Source organism: Chiloscyllium punctatum, chromosome 10, assembly GCF_047496795.1.
Source record: "Chiloscyllium punctatum isolate Juve2018m chromosome 10, sChiPun1.3, whole genome shotgun sequence".
Lineage (NCBI taxonomy): Eukaryota > Metazoa > Chordata > Chondrichthyes > Orectolobiformes > Hemiscylliidae > Chiloscyllium > Chiloscyllium punctatum.
The window spans coordinates 119675678-119699408 of NC_092748.1; the positions used below are offsets into that span (position 1 = coordinate 119675678).

General features: G+C 50.3%; 1 protein-coding gene across 1 annotated transcript in view; it reads left to right on the forward strand.

Moving 5' to 3' along the window:
• tns1b (tensin 1b) overlaps positions 1 to 23731 on the forward strand; it is an 833038-nt gene that overhangs the window by 732593 nt on the left and 76714 nt on the right. The window contains 1 exon segment of the mRNA XM_072578355.1: positions 2269 to 2459. Coding sequence (XP_072434456.1) covers positions 2269 to 2459 — 191 coding nt within the window.

The window sequence follows — 23731 nt, forward strand, 5'->3', positions numbered from 1 at the left end:
AGACACCAGTCAGTGTACAGATATCTCCCCGAGAGAGAGATAGGGGACTGAGAGACACCAGTCAGTGCACAGATATCTCCCTGAGAGAGAGAGAGAGAGAGAGAGGGGTCTGAGAGACACCAGTCAGTGCACAGATATCTCCCTGAGAGAGAGATAGGGGACTGAAAGACACCAGTCAGTGTACAGATATCTCCCTGAGAGAGAGGGGGAACTGAGAGACACCAGTCAGTGTACAGATATCTCCCTGAGAGAGAGGAGACTGAGAGACACCAGTCAGTGTACAGATATCTCCCTGAGAGAGAGGGGGAACTGAGAGACACCAGTCAGTGTACAGATATCTCCCTGAGAGAGAGAGAGAGAGGGGACTGAGAGACACCAGTCAGTGTACAGATATCTCCCTGAGAGAGAGGGGGAACTGAGAGACACCAGTCAGTGTACAGATATCTCCCTGAGAGAGAGAGAGAGAGAGAGGGGACTGAGAGACACCAGTCAGTGTACAGATATCTCCCTGAGAGAGAGAGAGAGGACTGAGAGACACCAGTCAGTGTACAGATATCTCCCTGAGAGAGAGAGAGGGGGGACTGAGAGACACCAGTCAGTGTACAGATATCTCCCTGAGAGAGAGAGAGGGGAGACTGAGAGACACCAGTCAGTGTACAGATATCTCCCTGAGAGAGAGAGGGGACTGAGAGACACCAGTCAGTGAACAGATATCTCCCTGAGAGAGAGAGGGGGGACTGAGAGACACCCGTCAGTGTACAGATATCTCCCTGAGAGAGAGAGGGGGGACTGAGAGACACCAGTCAGTGTACAGATATCTCCCTGAGAGAGAGAGAGGGGACTGAGAGACACCAGTCAGTGTACAGATATCTCCCTGAGAGAGAGAGAGAGAGAGAGAGAGAGAGAGAGGGGACTGAGAGACACCAGTCAGTGTACAGATATCTCCCTGAGAGAGAGAGAGGGGACTGAGAGACACCAGTCAGTGCACAGATATCTCCCTGAGAGAGAGATAGGGGACTGAAAGACACCAGTCAGTGTACAGATATCTCCCTGAGAAAGAGAGAGGGGACTGAGACCCACAAGTCAGTGTACAGATATCTCCCTGAGAGAGAGAGAGGGGACTGAGAGACACCAGTCAGTGTACAGATATCTCCCTGAGAGAGAGAGGACTGAGAGACACCAGTCAGTGTACAGATATCTCCCTGAGAGAGAGGGGACTGAGAGACACCAGTCAGTGTACAGATATCTCCCTGAGAGAGAGGGGACTGAGAGACACCAGTCAGTGTACAGATATCTCCCTGAGAGAGAGAGAGGGGACTGAGAGACACCAGTCAGTGTACAGATATCTCCCTGAGAGAGAGAGAGAGAGAGAGAGAGAGAGAGAGAGAGAGAGGGGACTGAGAGACACCAGTCAGTGCACAGATATCTCCCTGAGAGAGAGATAGGGGACTGAAAGACACCAGTCAGTGGACAGATATCTCCCTGAGAGAGAGAGAGGGGGCTGAGAGACACCAGTCAGTGTACAGATATGTCCCTGAGAGAGAGAGGACTGAGAGACACCAGTCAGTGTACAGATATCTCCCTGAGAGAGAGGGGACTGAGAGACACAAGTCAGTGTACAGATATCTCCCTGAGAGAGAGAGAGAGAGAGGGGACTGAGAGACACCAGTCAGTGTACAGATATCTCCCTGAGAGAGAGGGGGAACTGAGAGACACCAGTCAGTGTACAGATATCTCCCTGAGAGAGAGGGGGAACTGAGAGACACCAGTCAGTGTACAGATATCTCCCTGAGAGAGAGAGAGAGAGAGGGGACTGAGAGACACCAGTCAGTGTACAGATATCTCCCTGAGAGAGAGATAGGGGACTGAAAGACACCAGTCAGTGTACAGATATCTCCCTGAGAAAGAGAGAGGGGACAGAGAGACACCAGTCAGTGCACTGATATCTCACTGAGCGATAGGTAGGGGACTGAGAGACACCAGTCAGTGTACAGATATCTCCCTGAGAGAGAAAGGGGGGGACTGAGAGACACCAGTCAGTGCACAGATATCTCCCTGAGAGGGACAGACAGACAGACTGAGAGAGAGAGAGAGGACTGAGAGACAGTAGTAATTGTGTGAGAGAGGATACTGAGGGAGCCGATGTACTGACCCTGATCTGTTTGCATGTACCTTCCATTTTCATTGCTTTTTCTCCATGTGCTTCACATGTCTACCCCTTCTCAGCTCTCCATCATGCAACTTCTCCCTTTCATTCCTTCCCTCCAGAATACAACGCTCGAATCCGGGGAATTAGTCACAGCATCAACCTTTCTCCATCTTTCCAGCGTCAGAGATCTCACACCTTTTCTGGTTTGTTCCTGCTTTCCCAGTTTTTATTTTTGCATGCTCCTCTGTTTCCTGCTGTGATGATGGACCTCTCCGAATGCATGTTGTGTTTATCATTTGCCCACCTCCTGGTGAGCCCTCCATGTGGCGCTCTCAGACAGCTTGTGTGGGAGAAACCATGCCATTCCTGAGGACAACAAACTGTCTGCATGGTTCTCACCGAGATTCCTGCAGAACAGGAAAACTTAGAGAGGGAACTGGATGGGCACACCCTCTGGGATAGGAATCCCAATTGAGAGACTCACTGGGATAGGGATCCCAATAGAGAGCCTGCCTCTGGGATAGCAATCCCGTTAGAGAGACTTCCCCGGGGTAGGGATCCCGATAGAGAGCCTGCCTCTGGGATAGGGATCCCGATAGAGAGACTCCCTGGGATAAGGATCCCGATAGAGAGACTTCCCTGGGATAGGGATCCCGATAGAGAGACTCCCTCTGGGATAGGGATCCCGATAGAGAGACTCCCACGGGATAGGGATCCCGATAGAGAGACTCTCTCTGGGATAGGGATCCTGATAGAGAGACTCCCACAGGATAGGGATCCCGATAGAGAGACTCCCTCTGGGATAGGGATCCCGATAGAGAGACTCCCTGGGATAAGGATCCCGATAGAGAGACTCCCAGGATAGGGATCCCGATAGAGAGACTCCCGGGATAAGGATCCCAATAGAGAGACTCCCACTGGGATAGGGATCCCGATAGAGAGACTCCCCTGGGATACGGATCCCGATAGAGAGACTCCCAGGATAGGTGGTTGAATGAGCGAAGCAAGTAAAGAGTGTGCTGGAGAAACTCAGCAGGTCTGGCAGTGTCTATAGGGAGAGAAACAGTGTTAATGTTTCAAGTATGATATGAGTTTTCCACAATTTTCTTACTTTATTTTTGATTAATGGATGGGATTTTTAATCTTTATTACCCCGTCCCTAGTTGCCCCTTGAGAAGGTGGGGGTGAGCTGCCTTCTTGACCCGCTGCAGTCCATGTGCTGTGGGTAGACCCACAATGCCCTTAGGGAGGGAATTCCAGGATTCTGACCCAGTGACACTGAAGGAACGGTGATATATTTCCAAGTCAGGATGGTGAGGGACTCGGAGGGGAACTTGCAGGGGGTGGTGTTCCCATGGATCTGCTGCCCTTGTCCTTCTAGATGGAAGTGGTTGTGGGTTTGGAAGGTGCTGCCTGAGGATCTTTGGTGTTTATGTGGTGAGTCCAGTTGAGTCTCTGGTCAATGGTAACCCCCAGGATGTTGACAGTTGAGTGTTAAGTGATGGTAACCCCATTGAATGTTAAGGGGCGATGATTAGGTTGTCTCTGATTGGAGGTGGTGATAACGGTTGCGCGCTCACCATGAGGCTAACAGTTTAATTCAGATTTTGATTGAATTCAAATTCCAGAATCTGCATTGAGGCACATTTGGAGGGTGACAGGCAGGATACGGTGATTGGGTTTAACCCCTGCTATCCCCCACACAGGATTCATCACTGCCCTGCGTCAGCCTGCAGCCTCTCCCTTCTGCAGTCATTATGAAGAGAAATGGGAAAGGGCAGCTCCTGACTCAGTACACAGGGAAACCTCCTCACTGAATCTGGAATGGCACCATCAGCAGTTTGACATTTACATGCCCTCCATCCCCCTGCATTCTTCAATCTTCCGATTCATCAGTCCGTTTTATTTTTGTTTGTCCTTGGCCGCTCAAACAGCCCTTTCTCCAAATTAATTTAAATTCCACTGAGCCCGGCAATCCCCCCCCACAAGCCAACAGCAGCTTTTATTTAAAGCTGTCACTGAAATGGCAAGAATGAAAGCTTCAGAAAGAAGCTGAGTTTCACTGGCAGTACATATCGGCCTTTGTGTAAGTCAGTTCCCCCCACTCTCTCCACATCCCCGCACTCTGGAAGACTATCGCCTTGTTCCATTGAGCTGCAGTTTGCATTTTAATATTCACCAGTCTTACAGAGAACGAAACAAATTCTTAACGAGGAAGGAATAGTCCCAGTAACAAGGGACTGCACATATTGTGAGACACGGAGACTGAGATTGTACATCCAGCAGAGACTGTGACAGAGAATGACTCGATGTGATTGAAGCTGTGGCAGGGTGCTGTTTCAGGAGGCTCTGTCATTGGGCTGAGGCTGAATACAATGTGGACCAGAGGGAGAGATGAGCGAGAGTTTTGTTTATTTCCTCATCAGCTTGTTGTGGTGACAAAGCCCTCTGCCTTAAAGGGCAGTGGAAAGAGAATCAATGAGAACTTTCTTAGGGAATTTGGACAAGTACTTGAAAAGGAAGCATTGGCCGAGCTGTGGGGAAGGGAGGGGAACGAATCAGATAACTTGTACAAAGGAACAAGCTCAATGAGCTTCTCATGTGCTGTCGCAGTCCCAGCCAGTGTAGAGGGAGCTTTACTCTTTACTTTATCAAGTTTACTCTTTATTGAGATCCTTGAGAAGGTGACCAAACAGGTAGATGAGGGTAAAGTGGTTGATGTGGTGTATATGGATTTCAGTAAGGTGTTTGATAAGGTTCCCCATGGTAGGCTATTGCACAAAATACAGAGGCATGGGATTGAGGGTGATTTAGTGGTTTGGATCAGAAATTGACCAGCTGAAAGAAGACAGAGGGTGGTAGTTGATGGGAAATGTTCATCCTGGAGTTCAGTTACTAGTGGGGTACCACAAGGATCTGTTTTGGGGCCACTGCTGTTTGTCATTTTTATAACTGACCTGGATGAGGGTGTAGAAGGGTGGGTTAGTAAATTTGTAGATGACACTAATGTCGGTGGAGTTGTGGATAGTGCCGAAGGATGTTGCAGGTTACTGAGGGACATAGATAAGCTGCAGAGCTGGGCTGAGAGGTGGCAAATGGAGTTTAATGCAGAAAAGTGTGGGGTGATTCACTTTGGAAGGAGTAACAGGAATGCAGAGTACTGGGTTAATGGTAAGATTCTTGGTAGGGTAGATGAGCAGAGAGATCCCAGTGTTCAGGTACATAGATCCCTGAAAGTTGCCACCCAGGTTGACAGGGTTGTTAAGAAGGTATACGGTGTGTTGACTTTTATAGGTAGAGGGATATTTTCGGAGCCATGAGGTCATGCTGCAGCTGTACAAAACTCTGGTACGGCCGCACGTGGAGTATGGTCACCGCATTTTCGGAAGGAAATGGGAGCTTTGGAAAGGGTTCAGAGGAGATTTACTGGGATGTTGCCTGGTCTGGAGGGAAGGTCTTACGAGGAAAGGCTGAGGGACTTGAGGCTGTTTTTGTTAGAGAGAAGAAGGTTGAGAGGTGACTTAATAGAGACATATAAGATAATCAGAGGGTTAGATAGGGTGGACAGGGAGAGACTTTTGCCTCAGATGGTGATGGCTAGCACGAGGGGACATAGCTTTAAATTGAGGGGTGATAGATATAGGACAGATGTCAGAGGTGGTTTCTTTACTCAGACAATAGTAGGGGGCTGATGGGGACAGTGTAGAGGGAGCTTTACTCTGTATCTATCCCCACTCTGTCCCTGTCCTGGGAGTGTTTGATGGGGGTCAGTGTAGAGAGAGCTTTACTCTGTATCCAACCCCGTGCTGTCCCTGTCCTGGGAGTGTTTGATGGGGACAGTGTAGAGGGAGCTTTACTCTGTATCTATCCCCACTCTGTCCCTGTCCTGGGAGTGTTTGATGGGGGTCAGTGTAGAGAGAGCTTTACTCTGTATCCAACCCCGTGCTGTCCCTGTCCTGGGAGTGTTTGATGGGGGACAGTGCAGAGGAAGCTTTACTCTGTATCCAACCCCGTGCTGTCCCTGTCCTGGGAGTATTTGATAGGCGATAGTGTAGAGAAGGCAGCTCACCCCCACCTTCTCAAGGGGCAACTAGGGACGGGCAATAAAATACAGCGACACTCACGTCTTTGAAAGAAAAGTTGAGAAAAATGATTCCGACTTCCTCAATCTGCTGTCAAACCTTGAGTGACTCTCCTCGTTCCCTATCTTCTGGTCCTCTCCTCCCCCACTGTCACTCAGCTTTGAATTAATAAAACAGCCAATGGGGTGGGCATTGAGCTTCGCTTCTCATTGAGGATTCCCGAGAGTGTACAGTGCCTTAAAATCAGGGCCAGACTATCCTGAAATCTAGAGACACGTTTTCCCACGACACGGCAGTGGATTTCTGGAACTCTCTGCTGCAACAGGCTGCAGATGCTGGGGAGCACTTGGCATTCTGTCATCTGAGACTGACAGTTATTTCTGGGTTCATACTGTCACAGATTATCAGCTAGATGGGCTGAATGGCCTGCTGCAGTATCTAATGCTCAGATCACCTTATCCGTGATGCCTGGTTCTCCAGGAAGGCTGTTCCATGTTTGATATGATCAGTTTGAGCTTCTGTTTGAGGGGAGTGTTGAGTTGGCAGCTGCTGGTCATCAGTCAGTGAATTATTTTTCCCATCCTGCCCTGCCCTTACCTTCTGTCCTACAATGATCACCCATCGAGCAGCGGAATGGCCACGCCCTGCTGGCTCCCTCGGTGGCCTCAGCTCCCGAGCACAGGCTCAGGATTATCCCAGTATCCATCCCGAGCTGTAATAACCTTCACAAACCTGAGGGACTGCATCTGACAGGGGATTGTTCACCGATCTGCAATAGTCCTGCTCCACTCATAGAATTATACAGCACAGAAACAGACCCTTCGGTCCAACTCATCCATGCCGATCTGATATCCTAACCATCCAGTCCCATTTGTTCCTCCAAACCCTTCCTATTCATATACCCATCCAAATGCCTTTTAAATGTTGCAATTGTACCAGCCTCCACCACTTCTTCTGGCAGCTCATTCCATACACGTACCACCCTCTGTGTGAAAAAGTTGCTCCCTCGGTCTCTTTTATATCTTTCCCCTCTCACCCTAAACCTATGCCCTCTAGTTCTGGACTCCCCCACACCAGGGAAAAGATTTTGTCTATTTACCCTATCCATGCCCCTCATGATTTTATAAACCTCTATAAGGTCACCCCTCAGCCTCTGACGCTCCAGGGAAAACAGCCCCAGCCTGTTCATCCTCTCCCTGTAGCTCAAACCCTCCAACCCTGGCAACATCCTTGTAAATCTTTCCTGAACCCTTTCAAGTTTCACAATGTCTTTGCTGTAGTGAGGTGATCAGAACTGAATGCAATATTCCAAAAGTGGCCTAAGCAATGTCCCGTACAGCTGCAACATGAACTCCCACCTCCAATACTCAATGCTCTGACCAATGGAGGCAAGCATTCAAAATGCCTTCTTCACTGTCCGATCTACCTGTGGCTCTCAAGGAACTGTGCATCTGTACCCATAGATCAGCAATACTGCCAGGGTCCCTACCATAAACTGTGCAAGTCCTGCCCTGGTTTGCCTTTCCAAAATGCAGCACATCACATTTATCTAAATTAAACTCTGTCTGCCACTCCTCGCCCCATTGGCCCATCTGATCAAGATCCTGTTGTACTCTGAGGTAACCTTCTTCGCTGTCCACTATACCACCAATTCTGATGTAATTTGCAAATTTACCAACCATAACTCTAAGGCTCACATCCAAATCATTTATGTAAATGACAAAAAGTAGAGGACCCCGCACTGATCCTTGTGGCACTCCACTGGTCACAGGCCTCCAGTCTGAAAAACAACCCTCCACCACCACCCTCTGTGTCCTCCCTTCAAGGCAATTTTGTGTCCAATTGGCTAGCTCTCCCTGTATTCCATGTGATCTAACCTTGCTAACCAGTCTATCACGCAGAACCTAGTTGAACACTTTGCTGAAGTCCGTATAGAGAATATCTTCTACTCTGCCTATCAATCTTCTTCAAAATACTCAGTCAAGTTAGTGAGACACAATTTCCTACATTTAGCCATGTTGACTATCCCTGATCAGTCCTTTGCTTTTGAAATACATGTACATCCTGTCCCTCGGGATTCCCTCCAACAACTTGCCCACCACTGAGGTCAGGCTCACTGGTCTATAGTTCCCTGGCTTGTCCTTACCACCCTTCTTAAACAGTGGCACCACGTTTTCCAACCTCCAGTCTTCCAGCACCTCACCTGTGACTATCGATGATACAAATATCTCAGCAAGAGGCCCAGCAATCACTTCTCTAACTTCCCACAGTGTTCTAGGGTACACCTGATCAGGACCTGGGGATTTATCCACTTTTATGCATTTCAAGACATCCAGCACTTCCTCCTCTGTAATCTGGACATTTTCAAGATTTCACTATTTATTTCCCCAAGTTCCCCAGCTTCTGTGTCCTTCTCCACAGTAAACACTGACGGGAATAATTCATTTAGTATCCCCCACATCTCCTGCAGTTCCACACAAAGGCCGCCTTGCTAATTTTTAAGGGGCCCTATTCCCTGGTTACCCTTTTGTCCTTAATGTATTTGTAGAATTTCTTTGGATTCTATCTCATGTCCCCTTTTTGAGCCCCTGTTTTTCCGCTTGAGTACCCCCACTACCCTTATGCTCCGTGAGGGATTTGTTCAATCCCTGCTATCTATATCTGATGTATGCTTCTTTAATTTATAGCTTTAAATTGAGGGGTGATAGATATAGGATTGATGTCAGAGGTAGGTTCTTTACTGAGAGAAGGGTAGGGGAATAGAATGTACTGCCTGGAACCATAGTAGACTCACCAATTTTAAGGGCATTTAAATGGTCATTGGATAGGCATATGGATGAGAATGGAATAGTGGTGCTGGAAGAGCACAGCAGTTCAGGCAGCATCCGAGGAGCTTCGAAATCGACGTTTCGGGTAAAAGCCCTTCATCAGGAATAAAGGCAGTGAACCTGAAGGGTGGAGAGATAAGCTAGAGGAGGGTGGGGGTGGGGAGAAAGTAGCACAGAGTACAATGGGTGAGTGGGGGAGGGGATGAAGGTGATAGGTCAGGGAGGAGAGGGTGGAGTGGATAGGTGGAAAAGGAGATAGGCAGGTAGGAAGCAAATGTGGCTGTGGTAGCGAGTTTGTTTCTACCTATATGGATGATAATGGCATAGTGTAGGTTAGATGGGCCTCCGATTGGTTCCACAGGTCAGCACAACATCGAGGGCCGAAGGGCCTGTATTGTGCTGGAATGTTCTATGTTCTATGTTCTTTTTCTTGACTCAATCTTTCTAGCTATCCACTATAAGCTACACTCCCGCACTAACAGGAACATTCTATCCTGAATCCTGGCAAAATGTTTTGATCTGTTTTGCTGTTCCATATCGTCACGGGCTTCAACTCTCCACCTCACCCAGAGCTCACTTGGATCCTATTGGGCTGTATTGGTGCCGGTCAGAATAACACAGAGATCAAACCTTACATTGGTCATTTGGTCACTAATGCCCTTCGGGTACCATCCTTACCTGGACTGGCACACACGTGACTCCAAACCCACAGCAAAGTGGCTGACTCTGAACTGCCCTCTGGAAAGGCCTCAAATGTTTCAATAAAACCTTCAAAATATACCCCGAACCATTTCCGTAAGGCCAATATAGTGAGGCTTTACCCCAAATTACGCTGCAAAATGACTAAACACTTTCATAATTGTATTTACTGGAGAGTTATCTGGGGATGGGAACTGCTGAGGGACATGGGAGAGGGTGGATGGGAGTGAAGGGTGTGGGGGTGATGGTGTGTGGGAGTGAAGGGTGTGGGGGGTGTGAGGGGGTGGGAGTGAAGGGTGTGGGGGTGAGGGTGAATGGGAGTGAAGAGCGTGGGGGGGTGAGGGTGGATGGGAGTGAATGGTGTGGGGGGTGATGGTGTGTGGGAGTGAAGGGTGAGGGTGGATGGGAGTGAAGTGTGTGGGGGATGAGGGTGTGTGAGAGTGAAGAGTGAGGGTGGATGGGAGTGAAGAGTGTGGGGGGTGATGGTGTGTGGGAGTGAAGGGTGTGGGGGGTGAGGGGTGGGAGTGAAGGGTGTGGGGGGTGTGAGGGGGTGGGAGTGAAGGGTGAGGGTGGATGGGAGTGAAGAGTGTGGTGGATGATGGTGTGTGAGAGTGAAGAGTGAGGGTGGATGGGAGTGAAGAGTGTGGGGGGTGAGGGTGGGTGGGAGTGAAGGGTGTGGGGGATGAGGGTGGATGGGAGTGAAGGGTGTGGAGGGTGAGGGTGGATGGGAGTGAAGGGTGTGGGGGGTGAGGGTGGATGGGAGTGAAGGGTGTGGAGGGTGAGGGTGGATGGGAGTGAAGGGTGTGGGGGTGAGGGTGGGTGTTAGTGAAGGGCGTGGAGGGTGAGGGTGGATGGGAGTGAAGGGTGTGGGGGGTGAGGGTGGATGGGAGTGAAGGGTGTGGGGGTGAGGGTGGGTGTTAGTGAAGGGCGTGGAGGGTGAGGGTGGATGGGAGTGAAGGGTGTGGGGGTGAGGGTGGGTGTTAGTGAAGGGTGTGGAGGGTGAGGGTGGGTGTTAGTGAAGGGTGTGGGGGGTGAGGGTGGGTGTTAGTGAAGGGTGTGGGGGTGAGGGTGGGTGTTAGTGAAGGGTGTGGAGGGTGAGGGTGGGTGTTAGTGAAGGGTGTGGGGGTGAGGGTGGGTGTTAGTGAAGGGTGTGGAGGGTGAGGGTGTGTGTGAGTGAAGGGTGTGGAGGGTGAGGGTGGGTGTTAGTGAAGGGTGTGGAGGGTGAGGGTGGGTGTTAGTGAAGGGTGTGGAGGGTGAGGGTGTGTGGGAGTGAAGGGTGTGGGGGTGAGGGTGGGTGTTAGTGAAGGGTGTGGGGGTGAGGGTGGGTGTTAGTGAAGGGTGTGGAGGGTGAGGGTGGGTGTTAGTGAAGGGTGTGGAGGGTGAGGGTGGGTGTTAGTGAAGGGTGTGGAGGGTGAGGGTGGGTGTTAGTGAAGGGTGTGGGGGTGAGGGTGGGTGTTAGTGAAGGGTGTGGAGGGTGAGGGTGGGTGTTAGTGAAGGGTGTGGAGGGTGAGGGTGGGTGTTAGTGAAGGGTGTGGGGGTGAGGGTGGGTGTTAGTGAAGGGTGTGGAGGGTGAGGGTGGGTGTTAGTGAAGGGTGTGGAGGGTGAGGGTGGGTGTTAGTGAAGGGTGTGGGGGTGAGGGTGGGTGTTAGTGAAGGTTGTGGAGGGTGAGGGTGTGTGGGAGTGAAGGGTGTGGAGGGTGAGGGTGGGTGTTAGTGAAGGGTGTGGAGGGTGAGGGTGGGTGTTAGTGAAGGGTGTGGAGGGTGAGGGTGGGTGTTAGTGAAGGGTGTGGAGGGTGAGGGTGGGTGTTAGTGAAGGGTGTGGGGGTGAGGGTGGGTGTTAGTGAAGGTTGTGGAGGGTGAGGGTGTGTGGGAGTGAAGGGTGTGGAGGGTGAGGGTGGGTGTTAGTGAAGGGTGTGGAGGGTGAGGGTGGGTATTAGTGAAGGGTGTGGAGGGTGAGGGTGGGTGTTAGTGAAGGGTGTGGAGGGTGAGGGTGGGTGTTAATGAAGGGTGTTGGGGGGACCAATGGCCATGCCAGGGTTTGAGTCCAGATCTCCAGAACATTCCCTGAGTTTGTGGGTTACTGAGTGGGATGGACAGATTTCGGGAGACTGTGGATGAGGCTGAGGGATATGGGAAATGGAACTGGGGAGGAGTGGGTGGGTTAGACACGGCAATGTGATTCTATGGTCAGGATGTCGGTCATCTCCCCCTTTACCCTGGGAGGGGACGGATTCCCTCTCCTGTATATATCCCATGAGCATTGTTACCACTGCCCTGGGCTATTACAGACCTCTCTCTCAGTGCCTCTGAGGGGACAGTTGGTGCTTCAAAGATGATCCTATTGTTGTTCTGTCCTGATGTCTGGAGGCAGACATTCCAGAGCGGGCTGTTTGACTGTGGAACGCTATCAGTGCACAACCCCTGACTCCTCTCACACGATTCATTTGATCAAAGGTTTTATTTTCAGCTTTCTCTCTGTACTCTCCGACAATGACTGTGTTAGTTTTCTTTGGCGAGTGACCCACAGCAAACAGTTCCTGACTTTCTCAGACACCTGATGTTGTCTGAGCAGTTGTCATTGTTTATAACGTGATCTAGGATTCGTTACTCTTGGCGTTGTGTCCTGGAGTTTCTGGCCTGGTGTAGTCACTAACCAATATCACGATTGAGTTGCCACCCAGGCTGATTAGGGTTGTTACAAAGGCACACGGTGTGTTAGCTTTTATTGGGAGAGGGAGTGGGTTTTGGAGCCATGAGGTCATGCTGCAGTTGTACAAAACTCTGGTGCGGCCGCACTTGGAGTATTGTGTACGGTTCTGGTCACTGCGTTATAGGAAGGATGTGGAAGCTTTGGAAAGGGTTCAGAGGAGATTTACTGGGATGTTGCCTGGTCTGGAGGGAAGGTCTTACGGGGAAAGGCTGAGGGACTTGAGGCTGTTTTCATTGGAGAGAAGATTGAGAGGTGACTTAATTGAGACATACAAGAGCATATTTTCTATTTATATGTTTGGGTTCATTTAGGTTGGTGATGTCATGTCCTGAGGTGATGTCATTTCCTGTTCTTTTTCTCAGGGTTGGTAAATGGGGTCCAAATCAATGTGTTTGTTGATACGAGTTCCGGTTGGAATGCCATGCTTCTAGGAATTTGCGTGCATGTCTCTGTTTGGCTTGTCCTAGGATGGATGTGTTGTCCCAGTCGAAGTGGTGTCCTTCCTTATCTGTATGTGAGGAGAGAGGGTCATGTCTTTTTGTGTCTAGTTGATGTTCATGTATCCTGGTGGCTAGTTTTCTGCCTGTTTGTCTAATGTTCTGTTTGTTACAGTCCTTGCACGGTATTTTGTAAATTATGTTAGTTTTGCTCATTGTCTGTATGGAGTCTTTCAAGTTCATTAACTGCTGTTTGAGTGTGTTGGTGGGTTTGAGGGCTACCGTGATGTCAAGGGGTGAGTAGTCTGGCAGTCATTTCTGAGATGATTTTAATGTAGGGGAGAGTGGCTAAGGTTCCTGGATATGTATTGTCTGCTTGTTTGGGTTTGTTCCTGAGAAATCGGCAGACTGTGTTCATTGGGTACCCATTGTTTTTGAATACCCTGTTCCTCTAACCCTTTCCCATTCATGTACCTGACAAATGTCATTTTAATTTTATAAATTTACCTGCATCTACCACTTCCTCTGGCAGTTCATTCCACACATGAACCACCCTCTGGGTGAAAAAGTTGTCCCTCAGGTGCCCTTTCCCTTCTCACCATAAATTATGCTGTCTAGTTTTGGATTCCCCTACCCCTGGGGAAAAGACCTTTTCTATTTCCCTGATCTAAGCCCCTCATGATTTGATCACTGTCTATAACGTCACTGTTCAGCCTCCAGTGCTCCAGGGGAAAAGTCTCAGGCTTATACAGCATCTGTTTATAAATCGAACCCCCCCAGTCCCGGCAGCATCCTTGGAAATCTTTCCCTCTCCAGTTTAATAACATCCTTCCTGTAGCAGGGTGACCAGAACTGGACACAGTACCTCAAAACGTGGCTTCACCGCTGTCCTGTACAGCTGCAACATGACCCTCCCAACTCCTGTACTCAGTGCTGTGACCACTGAAGGAAGCATGCCAAATGCTGTCTTCACCCCCTGTCACCTTTTGGTGCCACTTTCAAGGAACTATGTACCTACACCCCTAGATCTCTCTGTTCAACAGTATGCCCCAGGGTCATATTATTAACTACATAAATCCTGCCCTAATTTTCCTTATCAAAACGCAGCACCTCACATTTATCTGAATTAAACTCCATTTGCAACTCCCTACCCACTGGCCCATCCGATCGGGATCCCATTGTACTCTGAGGTAACCGTCCAGCAATATATCACCAATTTTGGTGTCATCCTCAAACTTGCTAACCACGCTTCCTATATTTTCACCCAACCTATTGATATGAATGTCGAACAACAGTGGACCCAGCACCGATCCTTGTGGCACACCGCTGGTCTCAGGCCTCCAGTCTGAGTAACAACCCTCCACCACCACCCTCTCTCTCCCACCTTCAAGCCAATTTTGTAGCCAATTGACAGGTTCACCTGGATCCCATGTGATCTATCTAACCATGGTCAGCAGTCTACCATGCGAGACCTTGTCAAAGACCATATGGACAACGTCTACCACTCTGCCCTCATCAATCCTCTTTGTTACTTCCTCAAAAAACTCAATCAAGTTTGTGAGACATGATTTCCCATGCACAAAGCCATGTTGACTATCCCTAATCAGTCCTTGCCTTTCCAAATACATGTAAATCCTGTCCCTCAGGATTCCCTCCAACAACTTACTCTCCACTATTGCAGATGGTAAAATTTGAATTCAATAAAAAATCTGGAATTTAGAGTCTAATCATTGTCAACTCTCAGGAAAACCCATCTGGGTCACTAATGTCCTTTAGGGAAGGAAACTGCCATCCTTATCTGGTCTGGCCTACACGTGACTCCAGTCTCACAGCAATGGATGACTCTTAACTAGTCCCTGGGATGGGCAATAAATGCTGACCCAGCCAGCGAAACCCTCATCCCATGAATGAATAAAAATTAATGTCATCCTCTTCCTCCCTTTTGTTTGTTCAGTTATCCTCTGCTGGATTTTAAAGGTTTCCCAATCCTCTGGCTTCACACTAATCTTCACCACATTGTCTGTTTTTCCTTTTGTTTTTAAGCTGTCCCTGACTTCCTCCGTCAGCCATGGCTGTCTTGTCCTCCCCTTAGAATATTTCTTCTTCTTTGGAATGAATTTCTACTGTGCCTCCCGAATTATCCCGGAATCCCCTGCCATTGCTGCTCCACCATGTTCCCCACTCGGCTCCCCTTCCAATCTACTCTGGCCAGCTCCTCCCTCATGTGTTTGTCGTTATCTTTACTCAATTGTAATCAGTTACATCTGATTCCAGCTCCTCCCTCTCCAACTGCAGGGTGAATTCTCTCACATTATGGTCACTCCTTGAGCTCTCGAATCCAGTCTGCCTGATTACACGTCACCAAATCCAGAATTGCCTGTTCCCGAGTGGGCTCTCCAAAACACATCTTGTAGACATTCCACAACTTCCTTCTCTTGGACTTGGTTGCCATCCTGATTTTCCCAGTCCACCTGCATATTGAAGTCCCCCGTGGTTAATGTGACAGTGCCTTTTCTAGTTGCTGATTTATTTTCTTTCCCTGATGTCTGCTCAGATGCCTGGTCACAACTCCCAACAGCGTCGTTTTTTCCTTTTGCTGTTTCTCAACTCTACCCATACAGAGTCTACCCTTCTGATTCTAAATCACATTTTGTTATCGATTTAATTTTATTTCTCACGAGCAAGGCAACTCTCCCCCTCCTCCCATCTGCCTGCCCTTTCAATAGGACATGTATCCTTGTATATTTAATTCCCAGCCCTGATCCCCTTCCAGCCACACCTCTGTGATACTCACAGCATTATCCCTGCCCACTTCAATTGACAATCCAACCTCATATACCTTGCTCTGTACACTGTGTTTATTACAGCGCATTGTGTTCACTCTAGTTTAAAAGGATGAGGGTATCTCAGAGAAACATAGAATTCTTAAAGGAAATACAGGAAGGATGGTTCCCCTGGAGCCAGCGACACAGTCTCAAACCCTTTAGTATGAGGAAGAATTTATTCATTCATGCGAACATAGAAATTAGAGGCAGCAGGAAACCATCCAGCCCATCGGTCAGTTCCACTGTTCAATATGGTCATGGTTATTCCCTCAAATTCACAATCTCACACCCACCTGATAACCTCTTTTAAAAAATCACACAACACCAGGTTATAGTCCAACAGGTTTATTTGGAAGCACTGTCTTTCAGAGTGCTGCTCCTTCATCAGGTGGTTGTGGAGTATAAGATTGTAAAACACAGAATTTATAGCAAAAGTTTACAATGTGATGCAACTGAAATTATATATTGAAAAAGACCTGGATTGTTTGTTAAGTCTCTCATCTTTGAGAATGACCATGTTGTTTCAGTTCTTTCATACGTAAGTCACAAGACTTTTTTAAAGTTACATTCTCAAGTGAACTTTAACACTAGGTAAAAACAATGACTGCAGATGCTGGAAACCAGATTCTGGATTCGTGGTGCTGGAAGAGCACAGCAGTTCAGGCAGCGTCCAAGGAGCTTCGAAATCGACGTTTTGGGCAAAAGCCCTTCATCAGGAATAAAGGCAGTGAGCCTGAAGCATGGAGAGATAAACTAGAGGAGGATGGGGGTGGGGAGAAAGTAGCATAGAGTACAATGGGTGAGTGGGGGAGGGGATGAAGGTGATAGGTCAAGGAGGAGAGGGTGGAGTGGATAGGTGGAAAAGGAGATAGGCAGGTAGGACAAGTCCGGACAAGTTATGGGGACAGTGCTGAGCTGGAAGTTTAGAACGAGGGTGAGGTGGGGTGAGGGGAAATGAGGAAACTGTTGAAGTCCACATTGATGCCCTGGGGTTGAAGTGTTCCAAGGCGGAAGATGAGGCGTTCTTCCTCCAGGCGTCTGGTGGTGAGGGAGCGGCGGTGAAGGAGGCCCAGGACCTCCATGTCCTCGGCAGAGTGGGAGGGGGAGTTGAAATGTTGGGCCACAGGGCGGTGTGGTTGATTGGTGCGGGTGTCTCGGAGATGTTCCCTAAAGCGCTCTGCTAGGAGGTGCCCAGTCTCCCCAATGTAGAGGAGACCACATCGGGAGCAATGGATACCATAAATGATGTTGGTGGATGTGCAGGTGAAACTTTGATGGATGTGGAAGGCTCCTTTAGGGCCTTGGATCGAGGTGAGGGAGGAGGTGTGGGCACAGGTTTTACAGTTCCTGCGGTGGCAGGGGAAAGTGCCAGGATGGGAGGGTGGGTTGTAGAGTGGCGTGGACCTGACCAGGTAGTCACGGAGGGAACGGTCTTTGCGGAAGGCGGAAAGGGGTGGGGAGGGAAATATATCCCTGGTGGTGGGGTCTTTTTGGAGGTGGCGGAAATGTCGGCGGATGATTTGGTTTATGCGAAGGTTGGTAGGGTGGAAGGTGAGCACTAGGGGCGTTCTGTTCTTGTTACGGTTGGAGGGGTGGGGTCTGAGGGTGGAGGTGCGGGATGTGGACGAGATGCGTTGGAGGGCATCTTTAACCACGTGGGAAGGGAAATTGCGGTCTCTAAAGAAGGAGGCCATCTGGTGTGTCCTATGGTGGAACTGGTCCTCCTGAGAGCAGATACGGCGGAGGCGGAGGAATTGGGAATACGGAATGGCATTTTTGCAAGAGATAGGGTGGGAAGAGGTGTAATCCAGGTAGCTGTGGGAGTCGGTGGGTTTGTAAAAAATGTCAGTGGCAAGTCGGTCATCACTAATGGAGATGGAGAGGTCCAGGAAGGGGAGGGAGGTGTCAGAGATGGTCCAGGTAAATTTAAGGTCAGGGTGGAATGTGTTGGTGAAGTTGATGAATTGCTCAACCTCCTCGCGGGAGCACGAGGTGGCGCCAATGCTGTCATCAATGTAGCGGAGGAAGAGGTGGGGAGTGGTGCCAGTGTAATTACAGAAGATCAACTGTTCTACATAGCCAACAAAGAGACAGGCATAGCTGGGGCCCATACGTGTGCCCGTGGTTACCCCTTTGGTCTGGAGGAAGTGGGAGGATTTGAAGGAGAAATTGTGAAGGGTGAGGACCAGTTCGGCCAAACGAATGAGAGTGTCAGTGGAAGGGTACTGTTGGGGACGTCTGGAGAGGAAATAATGGAGGGCTTGGAGGCCCTGGTCATGGCGGATGGAGGTGTAGAGGGATTGGATATCCATGGTGAAGATAAGGCGTTGGGGGCTGGGGAAACGGAAGTCTTGGAGGAGGTGGAGGGTGTGGGTGGTGTCTCGAACGTATGTGGGGAGTTCCTGGACTAGGGGGATAGGACAGTGTCGAGGTAAGTAGAGATGAGTTCAGTGGGGCAGGAGCATGCTGAGACAATGGGTCGGCCAGGGTGGTCAGGCTTGTGGATCTTGGGAAGGAGGTAGAACCGGGCAGTGCGGGGTTCCCGGACTATGAGGTTGGAAGCTGTGGGTGGGAGATCTCCTGAGGTGATGAGGTTCTGTATGGTCTGGGAGATGATGGTTTGGTGATGGGGGCTGGGGTCTTGGTTGAGGGGGCAGTAGGAAGAGGTGTCCTCGAGTTGGCGTTTGGCTTCAGCGGTGTAGAGGTCAGTGCGCCAGACTACCATCGCACCCCCTTTATCCGCTGGCTTGATGGTGAGGTTGGGATTGGAGCAGAGGGATTGGAGGGCTGCGCGTTGTGAGGGTGAGAGGTTGGAGTGGGGGAGGGAGGTAGGCAGGTTGAGGCGGTTAATGTCCCGGCGACAGTTGGAAATGAAGAGGTCGAGGGCAGGTAATAGGCCAGTGCGGGGTGTCCAGGGGGATGCAGTGTGTTGGAGGTGGGCGAAGGGGTCCTCGGAAGGTGGGCGGGAATCCTGATTGTGAAAGTAAGCTCGGAGGCGGAGGCAGCGGAAGAATTGTTCGATAGGTGTCATGTCTGTGTGAGGTGCGCTGTGTGTGCATGTGTGATTCTGTAAATCCCTTTTTTAGATTAGAATCAGTCTGAACAATATAGCACAGACAGGGAACACAGGGGGCTAACACCTTCAACATTATCTGGGCTGACACCAGTTGTTACAGTTAACCTGAGAATGTAACTTTTACATTAAAAAAGCTTTGTGATTTACACATGAAAGAAGTGAAACTATCATGGTATTAGAACAGATGAAAAATTCAACAAGCAAGCAAGGTAGTTTTCAAGGTATAATTTCAGTTACATCACACTGTAAACATTTGCTATAAATTCGGTGTCTTACAATTGTGTACTCCACAACCACCTGATGAAGGAGCAACGCTCCGAAAGCCAGTGTTTCCAATTAAACCTGTTGGACTATAACCTGGTGTTGTGTGATCTTTGACTTTGTACATCCCAGGGTAAAAACAATGACTGCCGATGCTGAAAACCAAATACTGGATTAGTGGTGCTGGAAGAGCACAGCAGTTCAGGCAGCATCCAACGAGCAGCGAAATCGCTGCTCGTTGGATGCTGCCTGAACTGCTGTGCTCTTCCAGCACCACTAATCCAGTATTTGTACATCCCAGTCCAACACCAGCATCTCCAAATCATGACAGTAATCTCTGGAATTCTCAACCTCAGAAGCTCAGATACTGAGTATGTTCCAGACTATCACACTATCACACTCATTGTCACACTCCCACTGTCACACACAGTATCAGGCTCACTGTCACACTCAAGATCACTCTCTCTCTCCACATTCATTGTCACTCTGTCTTCACACTATCATTCATGTCCTTTCGGGAAGGAAACTGCCATCCTTACTTGGTCTGGCCTACACGTGACTCCAGACCCACAGCAATGGGGTTGAGTCTTAAATGCCCTCTGGGTAATTAGGGATGGGTAATAGGTATTGGCTCAGCCAGCGATGCCCTCGTCCTGTGAATGAATAGAGAAATCTCACTGTCACACTCCTGATCCCACTGACCGTGTACAGGGTTTGGGTGAGCGAGGCAAACTGAGCCAGTGCCGGGGTTAATGACCTTGGAAGGGAGGGGTCCACTTTTGTAAAGTTTTTAATTGCCTTCTTTAACGAGGATTTCCCATGTGCAGAAGCTGTAAATATTTGCAGAGAACTGAATAGTTCCTCCATTCCTCTCTTGTCAGATCTAGAAATTTCTCTGGCCTCCCGTCGCTCACTAATTCAAACAGGCTTGTGTTAGTCTCGGTGGTTGTCATAGAGACGTATTAAACAGAGTAAATCATTCCTGTAAAATCTAAAACAGGCCCCAAGGTAATACAGCATCTCCTGTCATTGAGATTCAGGAGAAAAACACCTTTAGACTGAATTGTTTACCACATGGGACCATCCAGAATTTTCCAGAACATCAGGATTAAGCATTTCAGCCAGAAAGGATGGGCCAGTGTGTGTACATTAGGTACACTGCTCCGGAGAAATGTATTCCAGATTGGGACCGATGAATGGGCCTACTTCCTATTCTTACGTAACAGGCTCGAAGAGAGGGCTGAATGGCCTCCTCCTGTTCCTGTGTAACTGACTCAGTAGGGGACCGAATGGCCCCCTTGCAATGCTGATACATCTTGTTCCTAGTTAAAGGTCCCCTCTGGGTGTTGCCTGTTGGGAGGGCAGGGTCAAATGCCATAGTGAGGGATGGGTACAGGAATAGAAAGGGAGTCACACTGACAACTGAAGCTCTCTGTATTCCAGTCCTGACTGGATCAACAAGGTACAGAGTGTGCTCACTCTGGGTAAACAGACACCTTTCCCACTGCCTCGGTCAAAGTGTTCACATGGAGGTGGAAGCTCTGATTGAATCAGAGTGAGTGACGGCTGGTTGCAGTTGGGGGCTGTTTGAGGATGACCTTAAAGGGACAGCTGTTCACCTGGAAGAGTGAGATGTGGACACACAAGAGAACAGGGGTCTCCTGGCCCCGTCAATCCACCATTTGAAGGTGTCCGCCCTGACAAATGTGAGAACCACTGGGATTTCCGTCCAATAGCAGGAGGAGGTGGAGATGTCCATTCCTGTATCCGGGCATTGTCAGGCGTGTGGGAGCGGAGAATGTGGAGCGGACGTGGGACAGGCTGGAGGGGCCGAATGGCCTATTCCTGCCTTCATTTTGGACATGGAAGGGTTTGTCCTGTTGCGATTGGGGTTGGGGTGAGGGTGGTGTCCGAACTGAGGGCAGAGTCTCCGAATAAAGGCAGGGATTGAGAACTGGGAAACAGAGTCTCAGGGTAAGGGGCATTTAGGGCTAAGATGAAGAGAGGTATCTTCACTCAGGGTGGCGGGGGGAGGGGGGGTGAGAGGTTGGAGTGGGGGAGGTGAACCTTGGGTATTCCTTGCCCCAGGGTGACAGTGGAATCTCAGTCACTGAGTATGCTCAAGGAAGGAGGTGATAGATTTCTACAGACCAACAATATGAAGGGGATAGAGTGGGGAAATGGTGTTGAGTGATAGGGTCAGCCACGGTCTCACTGAATAACAAAGCAATGGGTAGGATGGAGTGAGGGAGGGCACACAGCCAGGGACACATTCCAACCCAGAATCTTCTGACTGGGGGGGTGGTATAGGTTGCTATGGTGATGGTGGGTAAGTTCCTGGCACCAACCCTGATGACACGTGTATCTGAGAGCTCCATGACAGCATCCTCGGGCTCTGACATCCCACTCGGAGAGAGACCCTGCTATTATAGAATCACACACCCTTCTGCCCATCAGATGTGTACTGTCACAAATACACTCCCACCTACACCCACCTCACTTCCCCACCCCAGACCCATAACCTTGGTTGTTATGACATTCCAGATGCTCATCCAAGTTCTTTCTAAACGTTGTGAGGCTTCCCGCCTCCCCGATAGGGTGTTCAGATCCTCACCGCTCTCAGTTACTGTCTAATCCTCCTGCCTTTCGATTTAAGATGATGCCCCCTCATTATTGACCCCCTGAGGGGGCACACTGCTTCCTATCCACTGTGCCCATGCCCCTCATCATCTCATACCCCCCGCCCCACTCCATCAGGAGCCCCCTCCGCCTTCCTTGCTCCGAAGGAAATGGCCCGAGCTGTGCATCCTCCCACTTAATGCTGCGATGATATTGACCACCACCCCCAGCCCGCACCCCCCCACACAGTGGCCGGTGGTAGTGAGGGGGGGAGATTAATTCCCAGAGCCAGGGATGGAGGAGAGGAGGCCGGTGCTGAGGAGGGGGCACTCGGCTGGTGGCTGGGGAGCGAGGGGTGGTGGAGGTCGTTTTTGAGTGGAAGGGGAGTGACCGATGACCTGAGTCTGACATCAGTAAGAAAGGAGACACTGTCTGTAATGAGGATATGAGGAGAGAGGTCTCAAACATGGTACAAAGGAACTGAATTTGTGCAGTTACATGACACAGACACGAACAGAGGAACACTGCAGTCCCAAAGCAGGTGAAGGAGCTGTGTGTACAGTTTTGGGCTCCTTTACCTGAGGAAGGGTAGTCTGGGTGTGGAGGGAATGCCGCAGAGGTTCCCAGACTGAATCCTGGGATAGCAGGACCAATGTACAAAGGGAGACTGGACCAGTTAGGACTATACTCACTGGTGTTATGAAAAATGAGGAGGAATTTCATAAACACCCATAAAATTCAAATAGGACCAGACAGGGTAAACAGAGAAAGGATGTTCCTGATGGTGGGCCAGTCCAGAACCGGGGAGACACAGCCTAAGGATACGAGGTGAACCACTTCGGACTGAGATGGGGAGGAATGTCTCCCCCCCGGATAGTGGGGAGCCTGAAAGCAGTTGAGGCCAAAACATTGGATGTTTTGAGAAGGAGGTGGATAGAGTTCCTTGGGTAAAGGGATAGAGGGCACGGGGATAAAACAGGAACGGGGCACTGAGTTGGAGGGTAAGCCATGAAAGGCTGAACAGGCTGGAAGAGGTATTCACTTCGAGATCCTCACTCAGGGATAAGGAGCACGCAGCATCAGGGCAGGGCAGTCACAGCCCGAGAGAATCAAACTGGGATCTTACTGTGCAGGGAGCAGGAAGGGCTTCAAACTCACAAGATAAAGGAGGGATCCCCAGAGTGGACGATCGAGAGGGGGGGGTCAATGATGGGGGAGGGGGTGTGTGATGGGGGAGGGAGGTCAGTGATGGGGGAAGGGGACAGTGATGGGGGAGGGGGTCAGTGATGGGGGAGGGGGTCAGTGATGGGGAGGGGACAGTGATGGGGGAGGGGACAGTGACAGGGGAGGGGACAGTGATGGGGAAGGGTCAGTGATGGGGAGGGGACAGTGATGGGGAGGGGACAGTGACAGGGGAGGGGACAGTGATGGGGAAGGGTCAGTGATGGGGAGGGGACAGTGATGGGGGAGGGGACAGTGATGGGGGAGGGGGTCAGTGATGGGGGAGGGGATAGTGACAGGGGAAGGGTCAGTGATGGGGAAGGGGTCAGTGATGGGGGAGGGGACAGTGATGGGGGAGGGTCAGTGATGGGGAAGGGGACAGTGATGGGGGAGGGGACAGTGATGGGGGAGGGGGTCAGTGATGGGGAAGGGTCAGTGATGGGGAAGGGTCAGTGATAGGGAAGGGTCAGTGATGGGGAGGGGACAGTGATGGGGGAGGGGTCAGTGATGGGGGAGGGGACAGTGATGGGGGAGGGGACAGTGACAGGGGAGGGGACAGTGACAGGGGAGGGGACAGTGACAGGGGAGGGGACAGTGATGGGGGAGGGGACAGTGATGGGGGAGGGGGTCAGTGATGGGGGAGGGGGTCAGTGATGGGGGAGGGGACAGTGATGGGGGAGGGGACAGTGATGGGGGAGGGGGTCAGTGATGGGGGAGGGGGTCAGTGATGGGGGAGGGGACAGTGATGGGGGAGGGGGTCAGTGATGGGGGAGGGGTCAGTGACGGGGGAAGGGTCAGTGACGGGGGAAGGGTCAGTGATGGGGG